The 22512-nt window shown below is 40.1% G+C and overlaps 1 protein-coding gene across 1 annotated transcript in view; it reads left to right on the top strand.

Annotated features, from left to right (window-relative positions):
- The window catches only part of LOC146829332 (indolethylamine N-methyltransferase-like), a 280679-nt gene extending 259291 nt beyond the window's left edge, over positions 1-21388 (top strand). Inside the window, exon 3 of the mRNA XM_085606680.1 lies at positions 20468-21388. Coding sequence (XP_085462806.1) covers positions 20468-20906 — 439 coding nt within the window. The 3' untranslated portion in view covers positions 20907-21388. The remainder of the gene's footprint in view (positions 1-20467) is intronic.
- Positions 21389-22512: the final 1124 nt, after the last annotated feature.

The following is a 22512-nucleotide window of genomic DNA, read 5'->3' as shown; positions in this document are numbered from 1 at the left end:
AACCACTTATAAATTCACCCAGGCACTCTCCTTGCAGTACTATAATCATTTAGTCAGTACCCAAGTACTCATACAGTGAGCCAGGCCTTAGCACATGGACTGCTTCAAACGCCTATTCACTATGCATGTAGTCCTCTAACCACCTACACACTTGTCTTTCACACCTTCAATCCCCCAGTCAATATCCATACACTTCCAGGAAACTCCCTGTCACTGCCTTTGTACTACTCTACTGATCGATTCAGCACCATGTACTAATCCTTTCACTGTGCCAAAACCCAAAAGCTTATAAATTAACCCAGACAGTGTCCTTGCAGTACTCTAATCATTCAGTCAGTACCCAAGTGCTCATTCAGTGACCAGGCCCTAGCACATGGACTGCTTCAAACATCTGTCCAGTATGCATGCAGTCCTCTAACCATCTCCACACTTGTCTTTCATACCTGCGATTCACCAGTCATTATCCATACACTTCCAGCAAACATCCTGTCACTCCCCTTGCACTCCTCTAGTGACTCATTCAGCACCATGTATTAATCCATTGACTGCACCAAAACCCAACCATTTATAAATTCACCGAGGCACTCTCCTAGTACTCTAATGATTCAGTTAGTACCAGGTACTTATGTAGTGAACCCGGACTTAGCGCATGGACTACTTCAAACGTCTATCCACTATGCATGCTTGCCTCAAATCACCTATACATTTGTCTTTCAAACCGACAATTGCCCAGTCAGTATCTATATACTCTAATAAACATCCTGTCACTCCCCTTGCACACCTCCCGTGATTCATCCAGGACCAGGTACTAATCTAGTCACTGCACCAAAACCCCAAAACTTAAACGATTCATGCAGGCACTCTCCTTGCAGTACTCTAATGATTCAGTCAGTACTCAGGTACTCATGCAGTGACCCAGGCCTTAGACAATGGACTGCTTCAAATGTCTGTCTAGTATGCATGCAGGCCTCTAACCACCTACACACTTGTCTTTCACACCTTCAATATCCCAGTCAGTATTTATACAGTTTCCGCAAACACCCTGTCACTCATCTTACACTTCTCCAGTGACCCATTCAGCACCATGTACTAATCCATTTACTGAGCCAAAAGCCAAACACTTATAAATTCACTGAGGCACTCTCCTTTTACTTCTCTAATTATTCAGTCAGTACCCAGGTACTTATGTAGTGAACCCGGTTTTAACACATGGACTACTTCAAATGACTATCCACTATGCATGTAGGCCTCTAACCACCTACACAATTGTCTTTCACACCTTCATCTGCCCAGTCAGTATCTATATACTCCAATAAACACCCTGCCACTCCCCTTGCACACCTCCAGTGACTCATTCAGTAGCATGTACTAATCTATTCACTGCGTCAAAACCCAAAAACTTAAAAGATTTATCCAGGCACTCTCCTTGCAGTACTCTAATGATTCAGTCAGTACCCAGGTACTCATGCAGTGACCCACGCCTTAGCCCATGGAGTGCTTCAAACGTCTGTCCAGTATGCATGCAGGCCTCTAGTCACCTACACATTTGTCTTTCACTTTTTCAAATAACTAGTCAGTATCTATAAACTCCAGTAAACACTCTTTCAGTCCACTTCCACACCTCTACTGACTCATCTGGCACTATGTAGTAATCTATTTACTGCACAAAAACACACAAACTTAAAAAGATTAACCCAGGCACTCTCCTTGCCGTAGTGTACTGATTCAGCCAGTACCCAGGTAATCATGCAGTGTCTGAGGTCTTAGCTCATGGACTGTTTAAACATCTATCCAGTATGCATGCAGGCCTCTAGTCACCTACATACTTGTCTTTGACTTCTTTAATTAACTAGTCAGTATCTATATACTTCAATAAACATCATGTCACTCATCTTGCACTCCTCCAGTGACTGATCCAGTACCATGTACTAATCTATTCACTGCGCCAAAACTGAAAGACTTAAAAGTTTTACTCAGGCACTCTCCTAGCAGTAGTCAGTTCCCAGGTACACATGTAGTGAACCATGCATTACCACATGGACTGCTTCAAATATCTATGCAGTATGCATGCAGTCTTCTAACATACTATACACTTGTCTTTAACAGCTTGAATTCCCCAGTGAGTACCCATGTTCTTCCAGCAAACACCCTGTCCCTCCCCTTGCACTCTTCCAGTGACTTATTCAGCACCATGTAGTAATGCATTCACTGCGCCAAAACTGAAACACTTATAAATTCACCCAGGCACGCTTCTTGCAATAGTCTAATCATTCAGTCAGTACCTAAGTACTAATGGAGTGAGGCAGGCCTTAGCACATGGATCGATTCAAACGTGTTTCCACTATGCATGGAGGTCTCTAAGTACCAACACAATTGTCTTTCAGACCTTCAATTTCCCAGTCAGTATCTATAAACTCCAATAAACACTCTGTCACTTCAATTGCACACCTCCACTGACTCATTTGGCACTAAGTACTAATCTATTCACTGCACCAGAACCCAAAAACTTAAAAAGATTCACACAGTCACTCTGTTTGTAGTACTCTAATGATTCAGTCAGTACTTAGGTAGATTTGCAGTGATCCAAGTGTTACTCTATGGACTGTTCCAAACGTCTATCCACTATGCATGTAGGTCTCTAGCCACCTACACACTTGTCTTTCACACCTTCAATATCCCAGACAGTATAATAATAATAATAATAATATGGCATTTTCTAAAGCGCGAACAGCTACCTCACAAGGAGGTGTCCCGGCGCTAGGAGAGCAGGCATGGCCACAGGGACCAATTTTGAGCACTTAGCGCGGTTGGGTGAAGAGCCAAGTCTCCAACATCTGCTTAAAGCAGGATTCAAAGGGGGCCTGCTGAAGCGCTGGGGGCAGGGTATTCCATAGCGCTGCCACATTGGCCGAGAAGGTTCTTCCTCGTGGAACTGCTAGCTGAACGCGGCAGTTGGAGCGGAGGGAGCGTGCCTGGGTATATCTCGGCAACCGAGCTGTCTAGTTTTTTGGGCAGGTGCCATACAGAGATCTAAAGGCCAGCGTGAGTGCCTTAAATTTGATCCTGCTGGCTACTGGTAACCAGTGAAGTGAAAGAAGGTGCGGAGAGACTGAATGCTTGAATGGAATACGCATTAACAGTCTCGCAGCCACATTCTGGACCATTTGCAACCACTGAGTTAGGTACTTTGGCAGGCCCAGATAGAGGCCGTTAGCGTAATCCAGCCTTGATGTCACTGTGGCATGGATTACTGTTTTTCGGCAACCCTCTGGTAGGAGTCGCAGAATCTTCCGTACATTCCTCAACTTGCACAGACAGCACCCAACTACCTGCTAGATATGCGAGGCAAAGGACAGGCTGTCGTCCCATCGCACCCCCAGATGTTTTGCCGTTTGACTAGGCGAAGGGGCCGGTCCCATCGCCGCCGGCCACCAAAGCTCCGAGGGTGGAGGGGAGCCTTTTCCAAAGAAAATCACTTCCGTCTTGTCTGCATTAGGTTTTAATTTGTTGGTGTTCATCCAGCACGCAACGTCTTGGAGACAGCCCTTGAAGCTCGAAAAGGCCGCCTCCGACACCACCGAATACGGAAACACCAGTTGGGTGTCATCGGCATATGAGATTGCCTTGAACCCCCAATTGGCAATCAGCGTAAAAAGCGGAGCTAGGTAGATATTAAAAAATAATGGGCTAAGTGCCGATCCTTGAGGGACGCCACAGCTGAGAACCTTAGGTGTTGAAGAGACGGTCCCCAGTGCCACCTTCTGGGTTCTCTGAGTCAGATACGACTGTATCCATCCCAGCTCCTGGTCCTGGAGGCCTACCTCTGCCAGTCGCTTTAACAACCTCGCGTGGTCAACCGTATCAAAAGCAGCCGATAGATCCAGGAGCACCAGCATGGCTGAGTCTCCCAAATCCATCGACCACCTCACTGACTCTACCACTTCAATTAGTGCTGTCTCGGTACTAAAACCGGGTCTAAAGCCTGACTGCGTCTTGTGCAGTATCCTATTTTCCTCCGTAAATTTACTTAACTGCCGCTGGATAACTTTCTCAAGCATTTTGCCCAGCGCTACCAGCAGAGAAATCGGACGAAAGTTACTAAGGTCCGTGGGATCCCCATTTGTTTTTTTCTTTAATGGGAGGAGGGTGGCGTGTTTCCATATCTCCGGGAACACCCCGGAGGAGATGGACCTATTCCAGATGTGCTGTAAAGTGGGAGCCACAAAGTCAGCTATTGTGCTCCAGAGCTTAGGTGGACAGGGGTCGTCAGGTGACCCTGACTTACAGCGTCTTAGTTCCTGTATGACCGAGGTCAGAACTATAGGCTGAAATTGAGCCAGAGTTTCACCAGCCACCTCTTTGACAACCAGGTCCATCTTCACAGTCCTCCTCTCAGGGCCGAAGGACTCATAAACTCATAAACTCTCAACACTATTCATACAGTTCCCGCAAACACCCTGTCACTCCCTTTATACTTCTCCAGTGACTTATTCAGCACCATGTACTAATGTATTTACTGCACCAAAGTACAACTACTTATAAATTCACCCAGGCACTCTCCTTGCAATACTCAAAACATTCAGTCAGTATCCAAGTACTATTAAACTGAGACAGGCCTTAACATATGGATGGATTTAAACATGTATCCACTATGCATGTAGGTCTCTAATCACCTACACACTTGTCTTTCACAGCATCAATATCCCAGTCAGTATCCATACACTTCTAGCAAACACCCTGTCACTCACCCAGTGTCTCTCCCTATAGTACTTTAATCATTCAGTCAGTTAGCTTGTAGTCTTTTAGTGAGGCAGGCTTTAGGGCATGAACTGCTTCAAAGTAGTATGCACTATGCATGACGTGTTTTAACCATTGTCACACTTGTGCTTCAGGGCTATAGCTTCTTAGTCAGTATTTATATAAAATGTGTTTGTACAGTAATAGAATAGTATAAATGTGAAAGTTAATAATATACATTTATTTGTGATTATTTTTTAGAGATACTGTTCTTCACCGTTAAAATAGAGAAATCATGCCCGAAAAAAAAAGAAAATGAAAAGAACAGAGACAGGAGAATTACTTGAAGAAACATCAACCACAAGTATTGAATGAACAACATAATGTGGCTAAAAAGAAAAAATCTTCTGGTAAGATCACAAAGCAATTTATTAAAAATGTTTGTAGGACCAAATAGAAAGTACAGAAGGCTGAAATCTCTGACAATGCTCCAACTAGAAAAAAAATTCAAAATAAGAGGAAAAGCAAAAAAGCAAATGGACAGTCAAAGGAGACAAAGTATGGTAAAAGAAGGCAAAATCAGTATAAGGAAATACGCAAAAAAATATTTTACAAGAGAGTAGTACATAATTTGCTGAAAATGTGAAGAAATATAAAAAGAGAGCTCTATTTTATAAAAAGAAGAAGCATATTGAAACCATTGTTGAAAAGGCTTTTGAAGTAAAAAGGATACTATTCATTTTAGTATTAAACAGAATTTGATTACTAGATAAACCAATCCATTTAATGAAGGCCAAAAGTAAGAGGAAAAGAGTAATTAATAGAAAAAAACATTGTAATGTTTTTTTGGGAGAATGGAAACACAGTTCCAGTTCAGAGCCTTTCTTTAATGAAGAGAGTTATTTACAGAGCAATAAATTATTGTATGCAGTTGACACCAGTGGTCGAGGTTATGAGGTTATAGATGGTTGTTCAATTGACAAAGAGAAAATGGTTGAAAGAAATGCAGAAAAAGTGATAGCTGATGAAGTTCTAGGGAGACGTCCTAAACACCCTGTGTACACTTGGAATTGCAGTAGTATTTGTAGTGTACGACAAGAATCTATTGATAAATTATGTAGTTTTTTACAAGCATATAGTAAAAAAAGTGTTAAACAAAAGATTACGGTGTTGCAAGGACTAGACCCTTGCAGAGTGAGAAAAAATACTGGTTTACAAGGTCATTCTCTGGCTTGTCTTTCTAGGAAAGTTTGTCAAAGTGTTTTTCACCATTTCAGGATGTTGGCAGTACATCATACTCAAATGCGGAAGTTAGTGAGAAGATTGTATTATGTAAAAAGTCCAGCACTAAAGTTAAATGAGTTGAACAGTAATCTTTTGCGTGGGTCAGTATCAGATGAGAAGAAGGTTTGTGATGATATTGAGTTTTGTTACTTTGGTCCTCAGCAAGAGAGTGCAGAAACTGACACATTAGTAGAACCAAATGCTGAAGACAATATAGAACCCGTGATTACAAAACATTTTGAGGATAAAATCACAAAGTTTAAGGTAATTTCAGGTGAAAGACCAAATGTTTCTTGTATTTGTTGTCGGCAAAGTCACTATACAAATCAGACTAGGGGTGTCAATCTGTATTTAAAAAGTGAAATAAAAGATAATGATAAGTGGATGGAATTTGCAACTTATTTGTTGGTAGAGGATTGTTTTGATTTGGGATCTGAGAAGCGTCTTTGCCAATATTGTTATAACAAATTAGATGAGAATAAAATGCCTGCTAGAGCTGTTCATAATAATCTAGAGTTGGTTGCTATTCCTCCAGAGCTGATAGATTTAAATACATATGAGTCTATTCTCATTCAATGTGTGCACCCGTTTCAGGCTATTGTTCGTATGGAGCCTAAAACAGGTAAATTACCTCCATCAGAGTTACAAAGAGGATTGAAAGGAAGAGTTGTGTATTTACCGTTAGATTTAGGGAAAAATATTGAAACTATTGGTGTAGACCATGCAGAAAATGAACTACTAGTCATGCTGGTTAATGGTGTTCCTAATAAGAATAGGAAAATCTGGCAAGAGTTAGTGGATGTTAGAAAAGTGCAAAAGGCCTAATTGTATCTGATAATGAGTACTATAGAAATGTGTTTGTAGGAGAAGAAGAAATAGATTTAGCAGAAGATACTGAAACATTAAGTGGACAAATTGAAAAAGTGGACATGTCCAGATGTGAAGAAATCTATGAACATTACAGTGTACATTCACTTCATTCCAAAGAGGTGATGGGGAATACGATTGAGTTGTTCCAAATGAAAAAAGCAAGAGGAAGTCCCATGAGTGTATTGGAAGAGAGTTTGGAAGCTCGTTGTTTCCCGCAGTTGTTTCCAACAGGAAAAGGTGGACGATATGATGAACGTCCTGTACAGATTCCTGCATCTGAATATCAGACAACAAGATTATATGCAGAAGATCCAAGATTTCGACAATGTATCCCTTATATGTTTCCTCTTCTGTTTGAAAGTTACTTGTCTGGACTTACATATGCAGTAAATCACACTTTAAAAACTGGAATGCATCTGCAAAATGTAACTGCAAAGGATTTTATGGATAAAGTGCATCAGAGAGATGATAATTTAGAATCTCAGTTGATTAATCTGATGGCATGTCAGCGTGGGACTAATGAATATTGGTACCGTCGTCATGGAGAACTAAAATGTATGCTACGGAACTTGGGAACTCCTACATGGTTTGTTACACTAAGCTGTGCTGAGTATGCTTGGGATGATTTACTTGAATTTCTTCGAGAGGCAAATTCCAATATAAAAAATATTGAATACAAGACACCTGGAGAATTGTGCTCTTTGGATCCTGTTAATGTATGCAGATATTTAAATCATAGATTTGAAGCTATGATGTCTTTCATCTGCAATAAAAAGAATCCTCCTCTTTGAGAAGTTGTGGATTTTTTTTGGAGAAAGGCGTATCAAGCAAGAGGTGCTCCTCATATACATATGTTGTTATGGATCAAGGACACCCCCAAATTTGGAACAGATTCAGATGAAACTGTTTTGTCTTTCATTGAAGATTATGCCACATGTGCTGTACCAAATAGCAGAGAAGATAAAAACCTAAAACAACAAGACTTACGATTCCAAAGCCATAGGTGTGGAAAATACTGTCAACGAAAGTACAAGTCAAAGGATAAGTTCTATACCAAATGTCGTTTTGGATTTCCACGTCCTGTATTTTCCAAAGGAAGAGTGAACAGTTTTATGTCAGCTATGCGACATACCATCACAAGAAAGTCTCCAAAAAATACCTACAACTTAAGAAGAAGCATAGAATCAAAATACATAAATGACTACAATCCAGTTATTTTATCCATGTGGAACGCTACCATGGATATTCAGTATGTTGCGGACAATTCCATTGCTGTTGCTCGATATGTAACGTCCTACATTACTAAATCAGAAAAGACGAAATTGAAAGAAATGTGGGAAGAGATTTCTCACGAGAAGTCTCTAAGTAAGAAATTATACAGTTTCAGTTTGAAGATTTTATCGCATCGTGAAATTGGAGCATATGAATGCTCTGATCGGTTATCATCTGCAAATCTATATTCCAAAAGTAGAAGAATCATTTGGGTGAGTCTAGGTCTTGCAGCAATGCGAAATCGGGTACTAAAATCTGTTCAAGAAATTGAATATATAGCAGAAAAAGAACCAGAAAGTACAGATATTTTGAAAACAAATTTGGTGGACACATATTACCCAAACAGAAGTCATCATCTTGAGAATATTTGTCTCTATGAAGTGCTGCAAAACTACACTTTTAAACGGAATACTAGAGAGAACATCAATGATGGAAAATATGCAGTGATTGGTTCTGAAGGATGTCTGGTGAAACAAAGGAAAGGAAATTTAATTTATCACAGGAAACTGATCTGGGACACTGCTGACAAAAGGGAATTTTACTATTTAGCCCTTTTGCAAATGTTCAAACCATGGCGTTCAGAACTGGAATTACTTGGAGATTTTCAGAGCTATGAAGATTCATTTAATGCTTGTAAAGATAGCATACAATGCAGTGCTTTTGCAAATTATGTGAAAATGTTGAATGATGAAATTGATCAAGAAGCTACAATTGCAGCTGAGATTGCTAGAGACAGTTCTAAAGACAGTCAAAGTTCTGCTGCACTGAGTCAAGATCCACTAGGAGAACCAATTGTTGAAAATGAAGCAGCGATTGCCATGAATGAGGTGGAAACAGCAATGTATCAAGCTCAAGAAGATGTAATACAGTTAGGAAACTTGGAAGAACAACTAAACGTTGAACAAAAACAAATATATCAACTAGTGAAAGAGCAGATTGACCATGGATTACTTCATGAAAAGAAATGGTGCTCATGTACATCATTTCAACCTATCCAAAGGTATGTGAGTGGTATGTGAGTGGTCAAGCTGGAACAGGAAAAAGTTTCTTAATTAATGTAATTACAAGTCATCTGCAGACAACAACTGAGTCGCATTTGTCTTGTGTTGTCACTGCTCCAACTGGGTTGGCAGCACATAACATTAAAGGAATTACTTTACATCGTTTACTAATGCTACCAGTAGAGCATGAGAACAAATTGGTATACCATAAGCTATCTGGAGAAACTTGTTGTGAAGTTTCAAGTCTTGAAGAAAATGAAACTTCTCATTATTGATGAGGTAAGCATGGTCTCAAACTTGATGCTTGCCTTTGTGCATTTAAGAATGCAGCAAATTCTCAAAACAGAGTATGACGTGTTATTTGGAGGAAACCACGTCATAGTTTTTGGAGATCAACTGCAACTGACTCCAGTAAAAGGACAACCGGTATTTAAAACACTTGCACATGAAGAAACCAGAAAGTCTCTTGGTAGTGTTGGTAATGTGAACATTAGGACTTATTTTAAATACAAAGAACTGACAACAAATATGCGACAGACAAATGATGCTGAATATGGAAGTATTCTTCTAGATATAAGAATTGGAATTCTGACAGAACATGGCAAACAAGCTTTGGAGAGTCGATTACTTTGCAATTTGTTTCCAAATGAAAATGTAGTTCATGAGAAACTGCACATGAAAATTGCAGAAAATAAATCATTGATCTGCTTAATGCCAACATTGCGCGAGTGTTCTATGTTCAACGAAGAACTATTGAAACTGGAAAATGAAGAAATTATAAAAATAAAAGCCATCGATAAAATAGAGCATGAAGGAATCACTATTATTTTGACAGGAAAGTTGAAAACAAAACTGGATTCTTTAGAAAAAAAATATCTAAAACAGCTGGTTTAGAAAAGACATTATATGCATGTGTAAACTGTCGGGTAATTTTAAAGCGTAATTTGGATGTAGAAAAAGGTTTAGTTAATGGAGAAATGGGTAAAGTGGTGGATTTTGTTAATTATCAGAAAAAAGAAGGAATTGAATTTTTAAAAATTAAGTTTGATCAGATTGAAGAAGTTAAAGAAATCGGTCGTTGTTAAGTACGTTTTTTGCTTGTTAAAGATTTATATGTCCACAGGAAACAATTTCCATTTTCTCTGGCATATGCAGTGACTATACATAAATCTCAAGGATTAAGTGTAGACAGTGCATTGGTGAACATTGGATCTCCCGTATTTAAAGAGGGTATGGCATATGTTGCTTTGTCGCGAGTCAGAACATTATCTGGTTTGTTTTTGATTGATTTTGATGAGACAAGGGTTACTGCAGATGCAAACTGTGTAAAAGAGTATAATAGGTTAAGAAGGGTGTATGCTCCCAATTTAGGTCAATATCCTGTATTTGAAAAGCGTGTGGTTCGTCGAAAAAGAAGGTTTGAGAATATCTGTACTGAAGGTGTAGAGAAAAGAAAAGAACAAGATAATGTTGTGATTGCAAGTAAAAAGAAAAAGGACACTTTGATGAGATTGTTGGTTATCAGTTTGAAAATAGTTCAGGTGTCAACTGCTATGCTAATGTAGTGGTCAATGTTGTTTTTTATCTTGAAGGTTTGCAAGAACAAATTATGCAGAATCGGCAAAAAAGATTTTGTTCTCTGTTACATTCTGTTTATGAAAAATTGACAACAGATACAAGTAAAATTCAGATGTTCGTAATCTTTTGGATGTGTTTTCTGGTTCTACAAAATTTACACAAAATATCCAACAAGATGCTCAGGGATTTTTAATGTATATGCTTACCATTTTTGAAAATGAAGGTGTAGAAATAGAAAATATTTTTGGCCTTTCTTACAAATGGGAACATCATTGTGAAAATTGCATGTATACATGTACCACTAATGTAGACACTGAAAGATTTCTGTATTTATCATTACCAGACTGTAAATCAGTGTCTTTCAATAAATTAGTTAAAGGTGCAAATCAAAACATGGAGTGTAGCCAATGTAAATCAGAAATGTTATCCACATAATTTTTAACAAAATATGGACAATACATAACTTTAATGATGCAACGTTGTTCAGCTGATGGAAGAAAATCGGATACTTTAAAAAAGCAATTTGTAGCAACACAACTATCAATATCAGGAAGGACTTTTGTAGCAATTGCAATATTTTCCATGACGGGCCTTCCACAACATCTGGACATTACACTGCTTATCTAAAATGTGACAAAGGCTGAACACTTAGTAATGAGTCCTAGTTTGTTTTCAAAAAACAACATTTGCCTAGGGAATTCTCAAATTCCTACCTAATATTTTTAAAGTCAAAGTTTTAGGAAGATAATTCACTCTCTGAGGAATTTATTATTATAAATTAATAGGATTATCATTGGACAATTTACATAAAAAGGAGTGCAAAAATACCATTTGGCCTCAAGGAAAGGTATATGTTTGAATTATGGACTTTTTCGTGCTCATTGACCCGGTGAATATTAGAAGCGACAACATTTACAGTTTTTATAAGCTAAAAGTTATAAAATTCTGTTAGCTATAAGCATGTCATATATGTGTGATTTGTATTTTCTGGTATTTTACTGAGAATAGCATGTTGGTTTTTTTTAAACAATCTTTTTGATTGTTTTTTTTTGTGCCTGTTGTTAAGTGATGAGTACAATTGAAATCACTATTTCTAGTGAAATAGCAAAAAAGGCAAACAAATTACTTTGTTTAAATTATGCTGTGTTGTAAAAAATGTATTATTACATGTTATAACTATTTTTTCTTTTATTTCACAGATCCTAATTCTAAAATAAGCAATTTACCCCAATTTACAATACGAAAAAACATCTGACATTGTTTTTTACCATTTTTAGTTTCTATTACTGTGAAGGTAAGTTTAACTAAGTATTAATATGCAGAATGGATAGATCTGCGAGAAGCTGCAAAGTTTGAACACATTTTTAAAAACACTCTGTTTATACCTATGTAGTTTTGAAATCTCTCTGTTATCGGATATCATGTGACCTCCAAAAAAACAGATTTGAGTGGTTCATAATATTTCCCATTGTACCTATTGAAGGACCGCAATCATTTTAATCATTCTTCTTTGAGCATCTTTGCAGACAAAACTCTGTGCTTACCTACTATCATTCGCAAGCAATATTAAAAACTGAAATATGTCACTTTTTGTAACATAGTTATTGCACAAGACACTCTTTCATATTTACAAAGAGAGGAAAAGGCACTCTGTGTATTTTTTCTACTCCATGTAAATACAACCTCATCATACACACCACTTTGCATTGAAAAGGTGTTCTATAAGTGTTGTTGTGCGTGATTGCACTGAATACTCATAGAACAAGACGCATCTCCAGATTTATCAGAAATCATCAATCTCGATATGTGTGTGAATGCTGCACCATTCTCCAACTGGTGTAGGAAAGCACAACAAGGAGAATTGTTTTCATTTCTCCTCATTTTTTAATCTTCAATGCATGCTAACATGTTCAGCATACATTGAAGGAGAAAAATGAGTTTTCTGATTGGCTTTGTGCAGGAAGGTGTGTCTCCTGGCACAAAAACAAACAGCACATGACACAGATATCCTTGCACCATGGTGCAAGGGTGTCTGTGTCACCACATGGCTGAAGTTTAAGAAGCCGTGCAGAGAGAAGCATAGATTTGCAACATATTTATGTACATATGTTGCATCCCTGTGCTTCAGAAGTACTACAGCACACTGCAGTTAAAGAGGTTACTGTGTGATGCTGCAGCACTTCCTCATAGTTCTGCACTTATACATTCACCATACGCTACTAATGCATTCATTCAGTCAATTACATACTACACATACATTCATCTAAACTTTCACATACTAACAAACAAATATAGCTCTTTTTTTAAACCAGGAAAGTTAATTCTTAGAAGAACTTTTTTTCCTTCTTTTTTCTTTGATATTATTTGGGGGGTTTTTTAACAATTTTAAAATTTTGGGGGTTTTTCTTGAAAAAAAAAAGGAAAAAACAGAACTGGAGGAACAAAACAATGAACTTCAGAGAAATAAAAAATAGCAATGATGACTCTCTTGCTTGTGGCAGATAAGATAGATCAATTGACTGCTCTCCATAGCATAATACAGCATTGCATTTCATGCAGAGCACTTTTAGGGTTTGAAACTGTGGACGGATGTCCAAATTTTGCACAGAAGGATCCACCCTCGAAGTGCTTGGCTGCGATGGATCTGATGGAGCAGGAACAAGTCTCATTCTGCGGCATTCCTCCCGAGCAAGGTTCACTGGATGGAGGGTCCTCAGATGCTTCATCATACTTGCTGTTCCGCAGGAATATTTTTGGTTCGGATCCCCACAGGACAGCACTCTCTGGCAGATCTTGCAGGTTACTAAGGTGGCATTGGTTTTCGTTTGCCCCTCAGGAAAGGTGAAAAATTTCCACACCACAGATGAATATCTTGGTGGGCATGGTGGTTCTTCCAAAAAATCATCCTCAGATGAATGAGGAGATCCTGGAGATGCCTGCTGCCCTGAAGACAATCAATCAATCAATCAATCAAAGCATTTATATAGCGCACTACTCACCCAGAGGGTCTCAAGGCGCTGGGGGAGGGGGGTCCGCTACTGCTCGAACAGCCAGGGAGTTCCATGTCTTGGCGGCGAGGTAGGAGAAGGACCGTCCCCCTGTGGTGGCTCTTCGGATGCGGAGGACGGCGGCGAGGGCGTGGCCGGTCGATCAAAGCTGGCGTTTGGGAGCGTAGAAGTTGAGACGGCTGTTGAGGTATCCTGGACCTTGGTTGTGTAGGGCTTTGTGTGCGTGGGTGAGGAGTCGGAAGGTGATTCTCTTGTTGACCGGGAGCCAGTGCAGGTCTCTCAGGTGTCCGGAGATGTGGCTGCGACGGGGGATGTCCAGGATGAGTCGTGCTGAGGCGTTCTGCATCCGCTGGAGTCTCTTCTGGAGTTTGGCGGTGGTTCCGGCATAGAGGGAGTTGCCGTAGTCCAGACGGCTGGTGACGAGGGCCTGGGTGACCGTCTTCCTGGTCTCGGTGGGGATCCACCGGAAGATCTTACGTAGCATGCGCAGGATGTTGAAGCACGACGAGGAGACGGCGTTGACTTGTCTGGTCATGGAGAGGGAGGAGTCCAGGATGAAGCCCAGGTTGCGTGCGTGGTCTGTTGGTTTGGGTGCGCTGCCTAGGGCGGGGGGCCACCAGGAGTCGTCCCAGGCGGAGGGTGAGGATCCCAGGATGAGGACTTCCGCCTTGTCCGAGTTCAGTTTCAGGCGGCTGTTCTTAATCCATTCGGCTACCTCTTTCATCCCTTCGTGAAGGTTGGCTCTGGCGGTGGCGGGGTCGTTGGTGAGGGAGAGAATCAGCTGGGTGTCGTCGGCGTAGGAGATGATGTTGAGGTTGTGCTGGCATGCGATGTCTGCGAGGGGGCTCATGTAGATGTTGAAGAGGGTTGGACTGAGCAAGGAGCCTTGAGGAACGCCGCAGATGACTTCGGTGGCTTCAGATCTGAACGGGGGGAGGCGGACTCTCTGTGTCCTTCCGGCGAGGGAGGAGATGATCCACTCCAGTGCTTTCTCCTGGATTCCGACGTTGCTGAGTCGCTGCACTAGTGTACGGTGGCAGACAGTGTCGAAGGCCGCGGAGAGGTCTAGGAGGATGAGGGCTGCTGTTTCTCCGTTGTCAAGCAGTGCTCGGATGTCATCAGTGGCTGCGATCAGGGCGGTCTCGGTGCTGTGGTTGGCCCGGAAGCCAGACTGCTAGAGATCGAGGGAACCGTTCGTCTCAAGGAAGGCGGCCAGCTGCTTGTTGACGGTCTTCTCGATGACTTTTGCAGGAAACGGGAGCAGCGAGATGGGGCGGTAGTTCTTGAGGTCGGTGGGGTCGGCTGATGGCTTCTTTAGTAGAGCGCTGAGTTCGGCGTGCTTCCAGCTCTCTGGGAAGGTAGCGGTGTCGAAGGAGGTGTTGATGATGTCCCGCAGGTGGGGTGCGATGACAGCGTCGGCCTTGTTGAAGACGTGGTGAGGGCAGGGGTCAGTAGGAGATCCGGAGTGGATGGAGTTCATCGTGCGGACGGAAGTTAGAGCTAAGTGTAAACTTAGTCCAAAAAAGGTTCTTCTCTGCAAAGAGATGGTCCTCCTAAGAAGGTCAAAGAAGAATGATTGAAATGGGTGGGGTCTTTCAATAGTTAGAATAGGAAGTGTAATGAACCAATCAAATCTCTTTTTTTCAGGTCACATGGGATCCGCGCACGTGCGCATAGGCAGCACGCACCGAGCGCGCATCCGCAAAATTGAATTTAAAAGGAATATAGGATTAGAAGTAAAAATCTATTACTTTTATGAGTAGTTTAGAGTTTGTCTTCAATTAATATTCACATGAAATACATATATATATGTAAAATATTTTGCGGGATTCGCGCACCCACCGCGTCACACATGCACATGACGTATCGCGGAAGCGCGCAAGTGTCGCGTAATGTGCATCATATGTGTCGCGTATAGGCTTGGAGTCACGTACCGGTCGCATTACAATCGCGCACGAAATACGTACCCAATGCATACCGTGCACGAATGCCTTCGCGCAGGGATCGAGAAAGGGGCGCATAGGGTGTGCGAATCCCCCAAAAAATGAAAAAAATAATATAGTATTGAAAATATAGTTTAAAAAATATTTTTAAAAATATATTTAAATATTTTTAAAAAATGTACAATTAAAAAAAAACGTTAAAAACAAATAATATTAAAAAAAATAATTAAAGGAATTGACACACTGAAATAGAAAAAATTAGAAATCCAATGAAAATTATTAAACATCATAGCTTTAGAGATAAATTATAGATATCAATTAGCATTTAAAAAACCTTTGAAATTCACTGAAAAAACCATAGGTTTCATGCACGTTATATTTAGGAATTGGCATTTAAAAAACCTTAGAAATTCACTGAAAAAACCATAGGTTTCAGGGGTGTTATAGTTAGCTGGACATTTCCATCGTACAAAACTCTAGAAATTCCCCCGTTATAGTTAGTTCTGCTAACTATAACTCGCGCCCCCGCAATGCACTGCTGATGACTTCACATATTACATCACTCATGACATGGTCAGTGACATCACTGAGGACATCACTGATGACATCTCAAATGACATCACTGATGATGTCATTCATGTGATCATTTGATGCTTTTTGTCACACCCTAATATAACCTTTCATACACCCACTCTAAATTACATACTGCCACTCTCAAAACCATAGACAATCCAACACCAATAAGTACATGCCCAATCACTGACTCTTAGGTGTAAACACTCATCCACTCACTCATCTCTACAGACACTCATACTTATGGTCATTCAGTACAGGACTATCATATGCACTCATACACATATATAGACACTCCCACACCGCTATTCATCCATAGAGTTACTCACACATATACTCAGTCATCCAAGTAATTAATCACACTGCCATTTACTCACCTATACAATTATACACGCACAAGCTCAAATACTCATACAAATACTAGCAAATTTTTATGGTCTTATACAATCAATGATACAAGCATACACTCATCCATACAGCCACTCACACTATCTCACTCTCTCAGTTATAGTTATTTCTGTACTCCAACATACATATATACTGCCGTTCACATATGTAGTAAATTACACATGTACTAATGAAATATATATTCACTCACTAACACAACCATACATACACTCACCCACCCATACAGTGCATCACAGTTGCACTCTTCAAAACTATGCACCTACTGAATCACCCACTCACACATCTATGCACAGAGTCACACACACTCCACCCACTCAAACACTCAGGCACCCATACAGATACTTAGACAACCAATCAATAACCCATATTGACACTCATGTAGCTGTTCACAAACCCATGCAGCTGTTTACACACCAACAGACAGACATTCACACAGTTTAGTCACTAGTCCGCAGTTACATAGATTTAATCACTCACTTATAGAGTCAGTCACGCTTCTACTAATTCATCTATTCACACACTTATACACCCACTCATTCTTCCATATCCCTTTCCCTATATATATAAAACATATTTAAACTTTACAGAAACACACAGTCACTGGATGATTTCATCAGTGATGTCATTTGAGATGTCATCAGTGATGTCATCAGTGATGTCACTGACCATGGCATGATTGATGTAATAGGTGACGTCATCAGCAGTGCATTGCGGGGGTGCGAGTTATAGTTAGCAGAACTAACTATAACGGGGAATTTCTAGGGTTTTGTACGAGGGAAATGTCCAGCTAACTATAACACCCCTGAAACCTTTGTTTTTTTCAGTGAATTTCTAAGGTTTCTTAAATGCCAATTCCTAACTATAACATGCAGGCAGCGGGCTACTCCAACCCCCATTGGTAGTTCTTGACAGACACGCTGGAGAACCCGAGGGTCTTTCACACATGTTCTTCGCAGGTCACTGAGTTCTAACCTCGCAAAGCATTGGCCTCAGCACACTGGTGACACCGAGCTTCACTTTGTAGACAACTGAGAGAGACTGACAGCCGAGCCTGCCTGTCTTGCACTTTGGTAAGTGTGTCAGTGACATATAAAGGTTTCATTGATGGAATGAATGGAATGATTCCTCTGAATGATGCTTTCTTGGCCTCATGCTGGCCTTGCACAGACACTTCAAAAATAAGTAAATGCAGAGGCACACGACCCCAAACATTTCATAAACACAGGAGCAAAATACTACGAAAGGCACATTACACAAATGGATGACGAACATAATATGAATATAATATTAGAGTGTGAATATAATTGCCATCCCAGTCATTATTAACAACAAAGTTGATTTAAAATGAGACATACGATAATATGTATGAATTAGAGAGTAGGAAAAAGGTGCGTTTTGATGTGATTGTAGGAGTGTTAAGTAAGGGTGGGTGACAATTTCTGTTCCCTCACGGATCGCGGAAGTTTTGACATTTTCTCGTTCTGCGCGGAACGCGAAAATGTCGAATTCTCGCAATTTCCACGAGCGAAACGGAAATTGTCGCCCACCCTTAGCAAATATATTGGCATCTGTGTATCTGAAATCTCTGGTATAAAATCCTTGGATTACCCAATATCCGAACGCTGAACTGTTGAATGGAATCACTGATTTTGATCGGTTTAAATTATAGAACAATATTTTGTTAAAGTTAGTGAGACATGTTGTGTATTAAGTTTAAGAACTACAATACCATTAACTTCATGTTTATGTTAGTAAAACAACACTCTGATTTTCTAAGACCTTCCAGATTTAGCTATGACATTCTCAACTGCTTGAATTGGTTTATGTGTAAGCACATTAATTTTGGTCGTCAAATCGTATCCACAAAGAGGAATAATTGACTTTTCATCCAAGCTACGTTTGGAATGCCAGGATTACTTTGGCAGAACATTTTTTTTTCCAAATGGAGGGCAATAGTAACAAAAGCTTTGAGACAGAAGTGGTACAAAAACAACATTAACCAGGAATACTAGTCAGTAAAGGATAAGGGGCATATTTGTCAACGTTTTGTGACACCCTTGCACCACGCAAGGTGATGCAGGGCGATGAAAAACCTAGAATGAGAGTTACCCTGCGTGGCCCTGTATGACTTGGTAAATATGGAGTAATGCAAGGCAGCACACGTCACTGCATTGAGTTACTCTGACCTGGAAAGGCATTCCATTAGGGGAGCCTGTGTGATTACATGCATTCATCCATGGATTTTGGTGCATTCCCATATCTACCAAGACTATTAAACCTGGGAATGCATCTAAATGTTACACCTTCCATGGGGAGGTGCAAGAAGGAAAAATATATATTTTTCTCATTGTTGTTTAATCTTTCATTGTATGCTGCATTCTGCAACCCATTTAGAAAGAGGAATGATTCCTGCACAAAAATAATCCTGCAACGGAGCAAGGGTGCCTTCATTGCCGGTAGGCACCAACAAGTGCACCAGTGCAGTGAGAGAGCAGGATTGATATGGCGTATTCCGGCCCTCTCACACAGCACAGAACAGCAATGTGTCTTGCTGCACTGTAATGCTTGAAAGATTGATAAATATATATTTTTTTGTTGAATACTTTTTTGGGGAGTTTTAGAGAAATTAACATCAATACAATATTGATATTAGAGAAGAACCAGTAGAGAGAAATAGAACATAGTCAAGTAATTTACAGAAAAAAAAGCAATACAAGTCGATAAATATATATCATATTATGTTGTAAAACTATGGAGTACGAGAGAGGGAGGGAAGAAGAAGAGAAAAGGGAGAGAGAAGAGAGAAAAAAGAAACAAAGAATATATATATATATATTGGTAGCACAGTCTGGGACGTGTCATGTGATCAAGGTCGTTGTACGACCGAAACGCATCATGGCGGACTAGATGGCAATAAGCTGAAAAAATCAAAGCGCAAATTGTTGGGTCCATGCTCATTTTTGTGTCCGAAGGATTCATTGGAGTGTATGTGAGGTTCTCCATATATATATATATATATATATAAATATATATATTTGTATACATATATATATATATTAAAATAATATAGTAACTAAGATATAGGTGTATGCACAGAGAGATATAAAGTGAAAGGTAGCCACAAAAGATCAGGTTACATTTTCTGGGATAATGAGAGTGAAGAAACATTAGCAATTCTGTGTTCAAAAGATTGATAAATATGACCCTAAGATTAGATGTTCCAGGATCCTGGTGAAAATTCCTCACAAAACCATACAGCTGTAACATGTTTTTATGTCCATAATATATGTTTATTCCCATGTGAGAGACTTATATCATTCTGTAGGTTGCAATAAAACGATTTTCAAACATGTTCAGAGGTCAGAGTTCAAGATATTTTAGGATATTTGTGCATCAGGGTGACAAGTCCTAAATGCAGTACACTTTCAATCCTGCTATTTAATTTTTGGTATGAAGTCTTCACCAAACATTCTAATTTGTAGCACTGTGTCCCCTACAAATGCGGATATGGGCTTTGAGGGTCTGATCAGCTATCTGAAGTGGAGATCAACAGCTCTGTTTGTTTGTGCTCCAGAGCAACAAATGTAAACTATCAAGAGCAGCAAGTCATGCCTGCACAGGTCGCAAGCCTGCATGGCCCGAACCTTTGCAGACTGTCTTACAGAATATAGTACTCTTACTTAGTTTAGTTCTCACGCATTTTCGATTTCTGTGTCAACGTTTGTGAAAGTATAAGTGGTTATGGATGTAACATGGGCTATACATTTATTGTTTCCTGTATATATATTTTTAGTGACAATTGGATGGAAATTCAAGAGAGGTTGAGAAGAAAAATCAAACATACTGTGGAGCACGATGTCTGTAAAAGTGACCCTTTAGCCCCACACGTCTTTCCTCAAGCCGATTGCCTGCTCACGGAATACTGTTTGGAAACGACTTTTCTCAACAAGGACGCCTACTGCACCGGTCTGAAAAATATGTCATCACTTTTGCGAGTAGGAGGCCACCTTTTAATGACTGGAATGTTTGGATGCACCTTTCACATGGTTGAATCATTCAAGTTTACAACATTAAGCATTGAAGAAGAGTTTTTGAGAAAAACTATAAGTGATGCTGGCTATGCAATTAAATTGCTAGAGATTAAACCTCGCGTTGAGGAATCACTGTACTCTATAATAGATATTAAAGCAACATTTTTCCTTATTGCATGTAAAGAAAGAGAGGTTGTATAGTCACAATTGATTTTAAAAAATGTGCACTCCAAAGTTAAGGGCAGAAGGCAGAGTCCATAAGAAGACTCATAATCGTGCCTTCTGTGTTTATGATGTTTCCAATTTTCTGAAGATTGTCTGATTTTCATTTTACAGCTTCCACTTTAAAATGTTGTCTAGCCAAATAACTGAAATCTAATCAAAGATGCAGTTGAATCATTGGAGTGCCATTGCCACCGTATCCCTGGGTGGTACTTAATCCATGTTCTTCGTCTCTCTCGTCGACTCTCACTTACCTCAAATATCTGCTTACAGTCGTAAAAAACTTTCCATGATAATCATTGAAAATAAATCATGAAATGATTGCAGTATTTATCTAAATGCTAACTTCCACATCATCTAGATAACGCATCTGGACATTCTAATCATATCTTACCAATACTTGTATCTCTAAGGTGTAATTGCCTTTAATGCTAATAAAACAAACAGCAATCGTGACTCTTCACAGTGTGCTTTCGTCATTTCAGTATCTAAACGTATTATGATGCTGGGGGCATGAAAGTCTGTGCAGGGCTAGGCTTGCTCTGAATATAAATTCATACTTTGCAGAAACGATGTCAATTTAGCGAAGTAGGAAAACGAATTAATTCTAATAACATCCTGTGGTGAAATTTGGTTTTTAATTTCACAGAGGGTTGTATAGTACAAATTCTCATTCTTGTAAAATATATCCAAATCCATTTGCTACAGCGGCTGCTTCTTGGAAACTAAATCTTAACATTCCACCCTCAGTGGCGGCTGGTGACATTTGAAAGTGGTAAGGCTTAAACTTTCTTTCGCTGGACACAAGGATATTTTCATGCAGTATAAGTGAGGCCAGCAACAACGGCAGCACCACACGATGGCGGAGACACACACAAGTACAACCACATCAACTGTGACATGATGCTGCTGCTGTGCGCCACCCAGGGAAGGAGTCTCGAATTAGGCACATTTGACCCAATAAATATGCCACATTTCCTGAACAGGAATAGTAAAAGGATGACGTCCTTCTTTCACTCCAAATGCAATGCAAGCCCTCCCATCACACATCCTATGTACTTAGCAACATGGTCCATGCTGTTAATTATGTGGACTTAAGCGCTATGTGAATGGAATTACTGAACGCTCTGACACAACAAGTGCAGCCTCGGTGCCCGGAAGTATGCTTTGATTACTTTTCACTGCTGGTCTGAAAGGAAGCTGGTGTAATTGCAGTGGAGCGCTCTATAAGTGTGTTTTCCTATGTCTGCTCGCAGCAGCCCTTCAGGAGCCATGTGTTATCTGCACAGTCTCCTGCTGAGAAGCAGCTGCGTGCCCTGAGAGCCAATCAAGGGAGTGTGGCGTTTGGCGAACACTGAACCTATGGTGCCACTAAAAGTGTAAAGCAGCGGGACTGCTGGGTGTACATCAGAGTTAATTGCCATTTAAACATCTTCCAAACAAACCACTCGCCCCAACGAGGTCATCCCTTAGTACCAGAGATGGCCAGCTACTCGTGCCACCTCCTCTCCCCGACACAAACAGATAGCCACACTCGGTTACAGACACAGCGGTCCTGGCCTACTATAAACTTAAAAATATAACT

The sequence above is a fragment of the Triturus cristatus genome, chromosome 5_2 (genome assembly GCF_964204655.1).
Source record: "Triturus cristatus chromosome 5_2, aTriCri1.1, whole genome shotgun sequence".
Taxonomy (NCBI): Eukaryota; Metazoa; Chordata; class Amphibia; order Caudata; family Salamandridae; genus Triturus; species Triturus cristatus.
The sequence above is the reverse complement of the archived record's forward strand: the minus strand, read 5'-3'. Positions and strand labels throughout refer to the sequence as shown.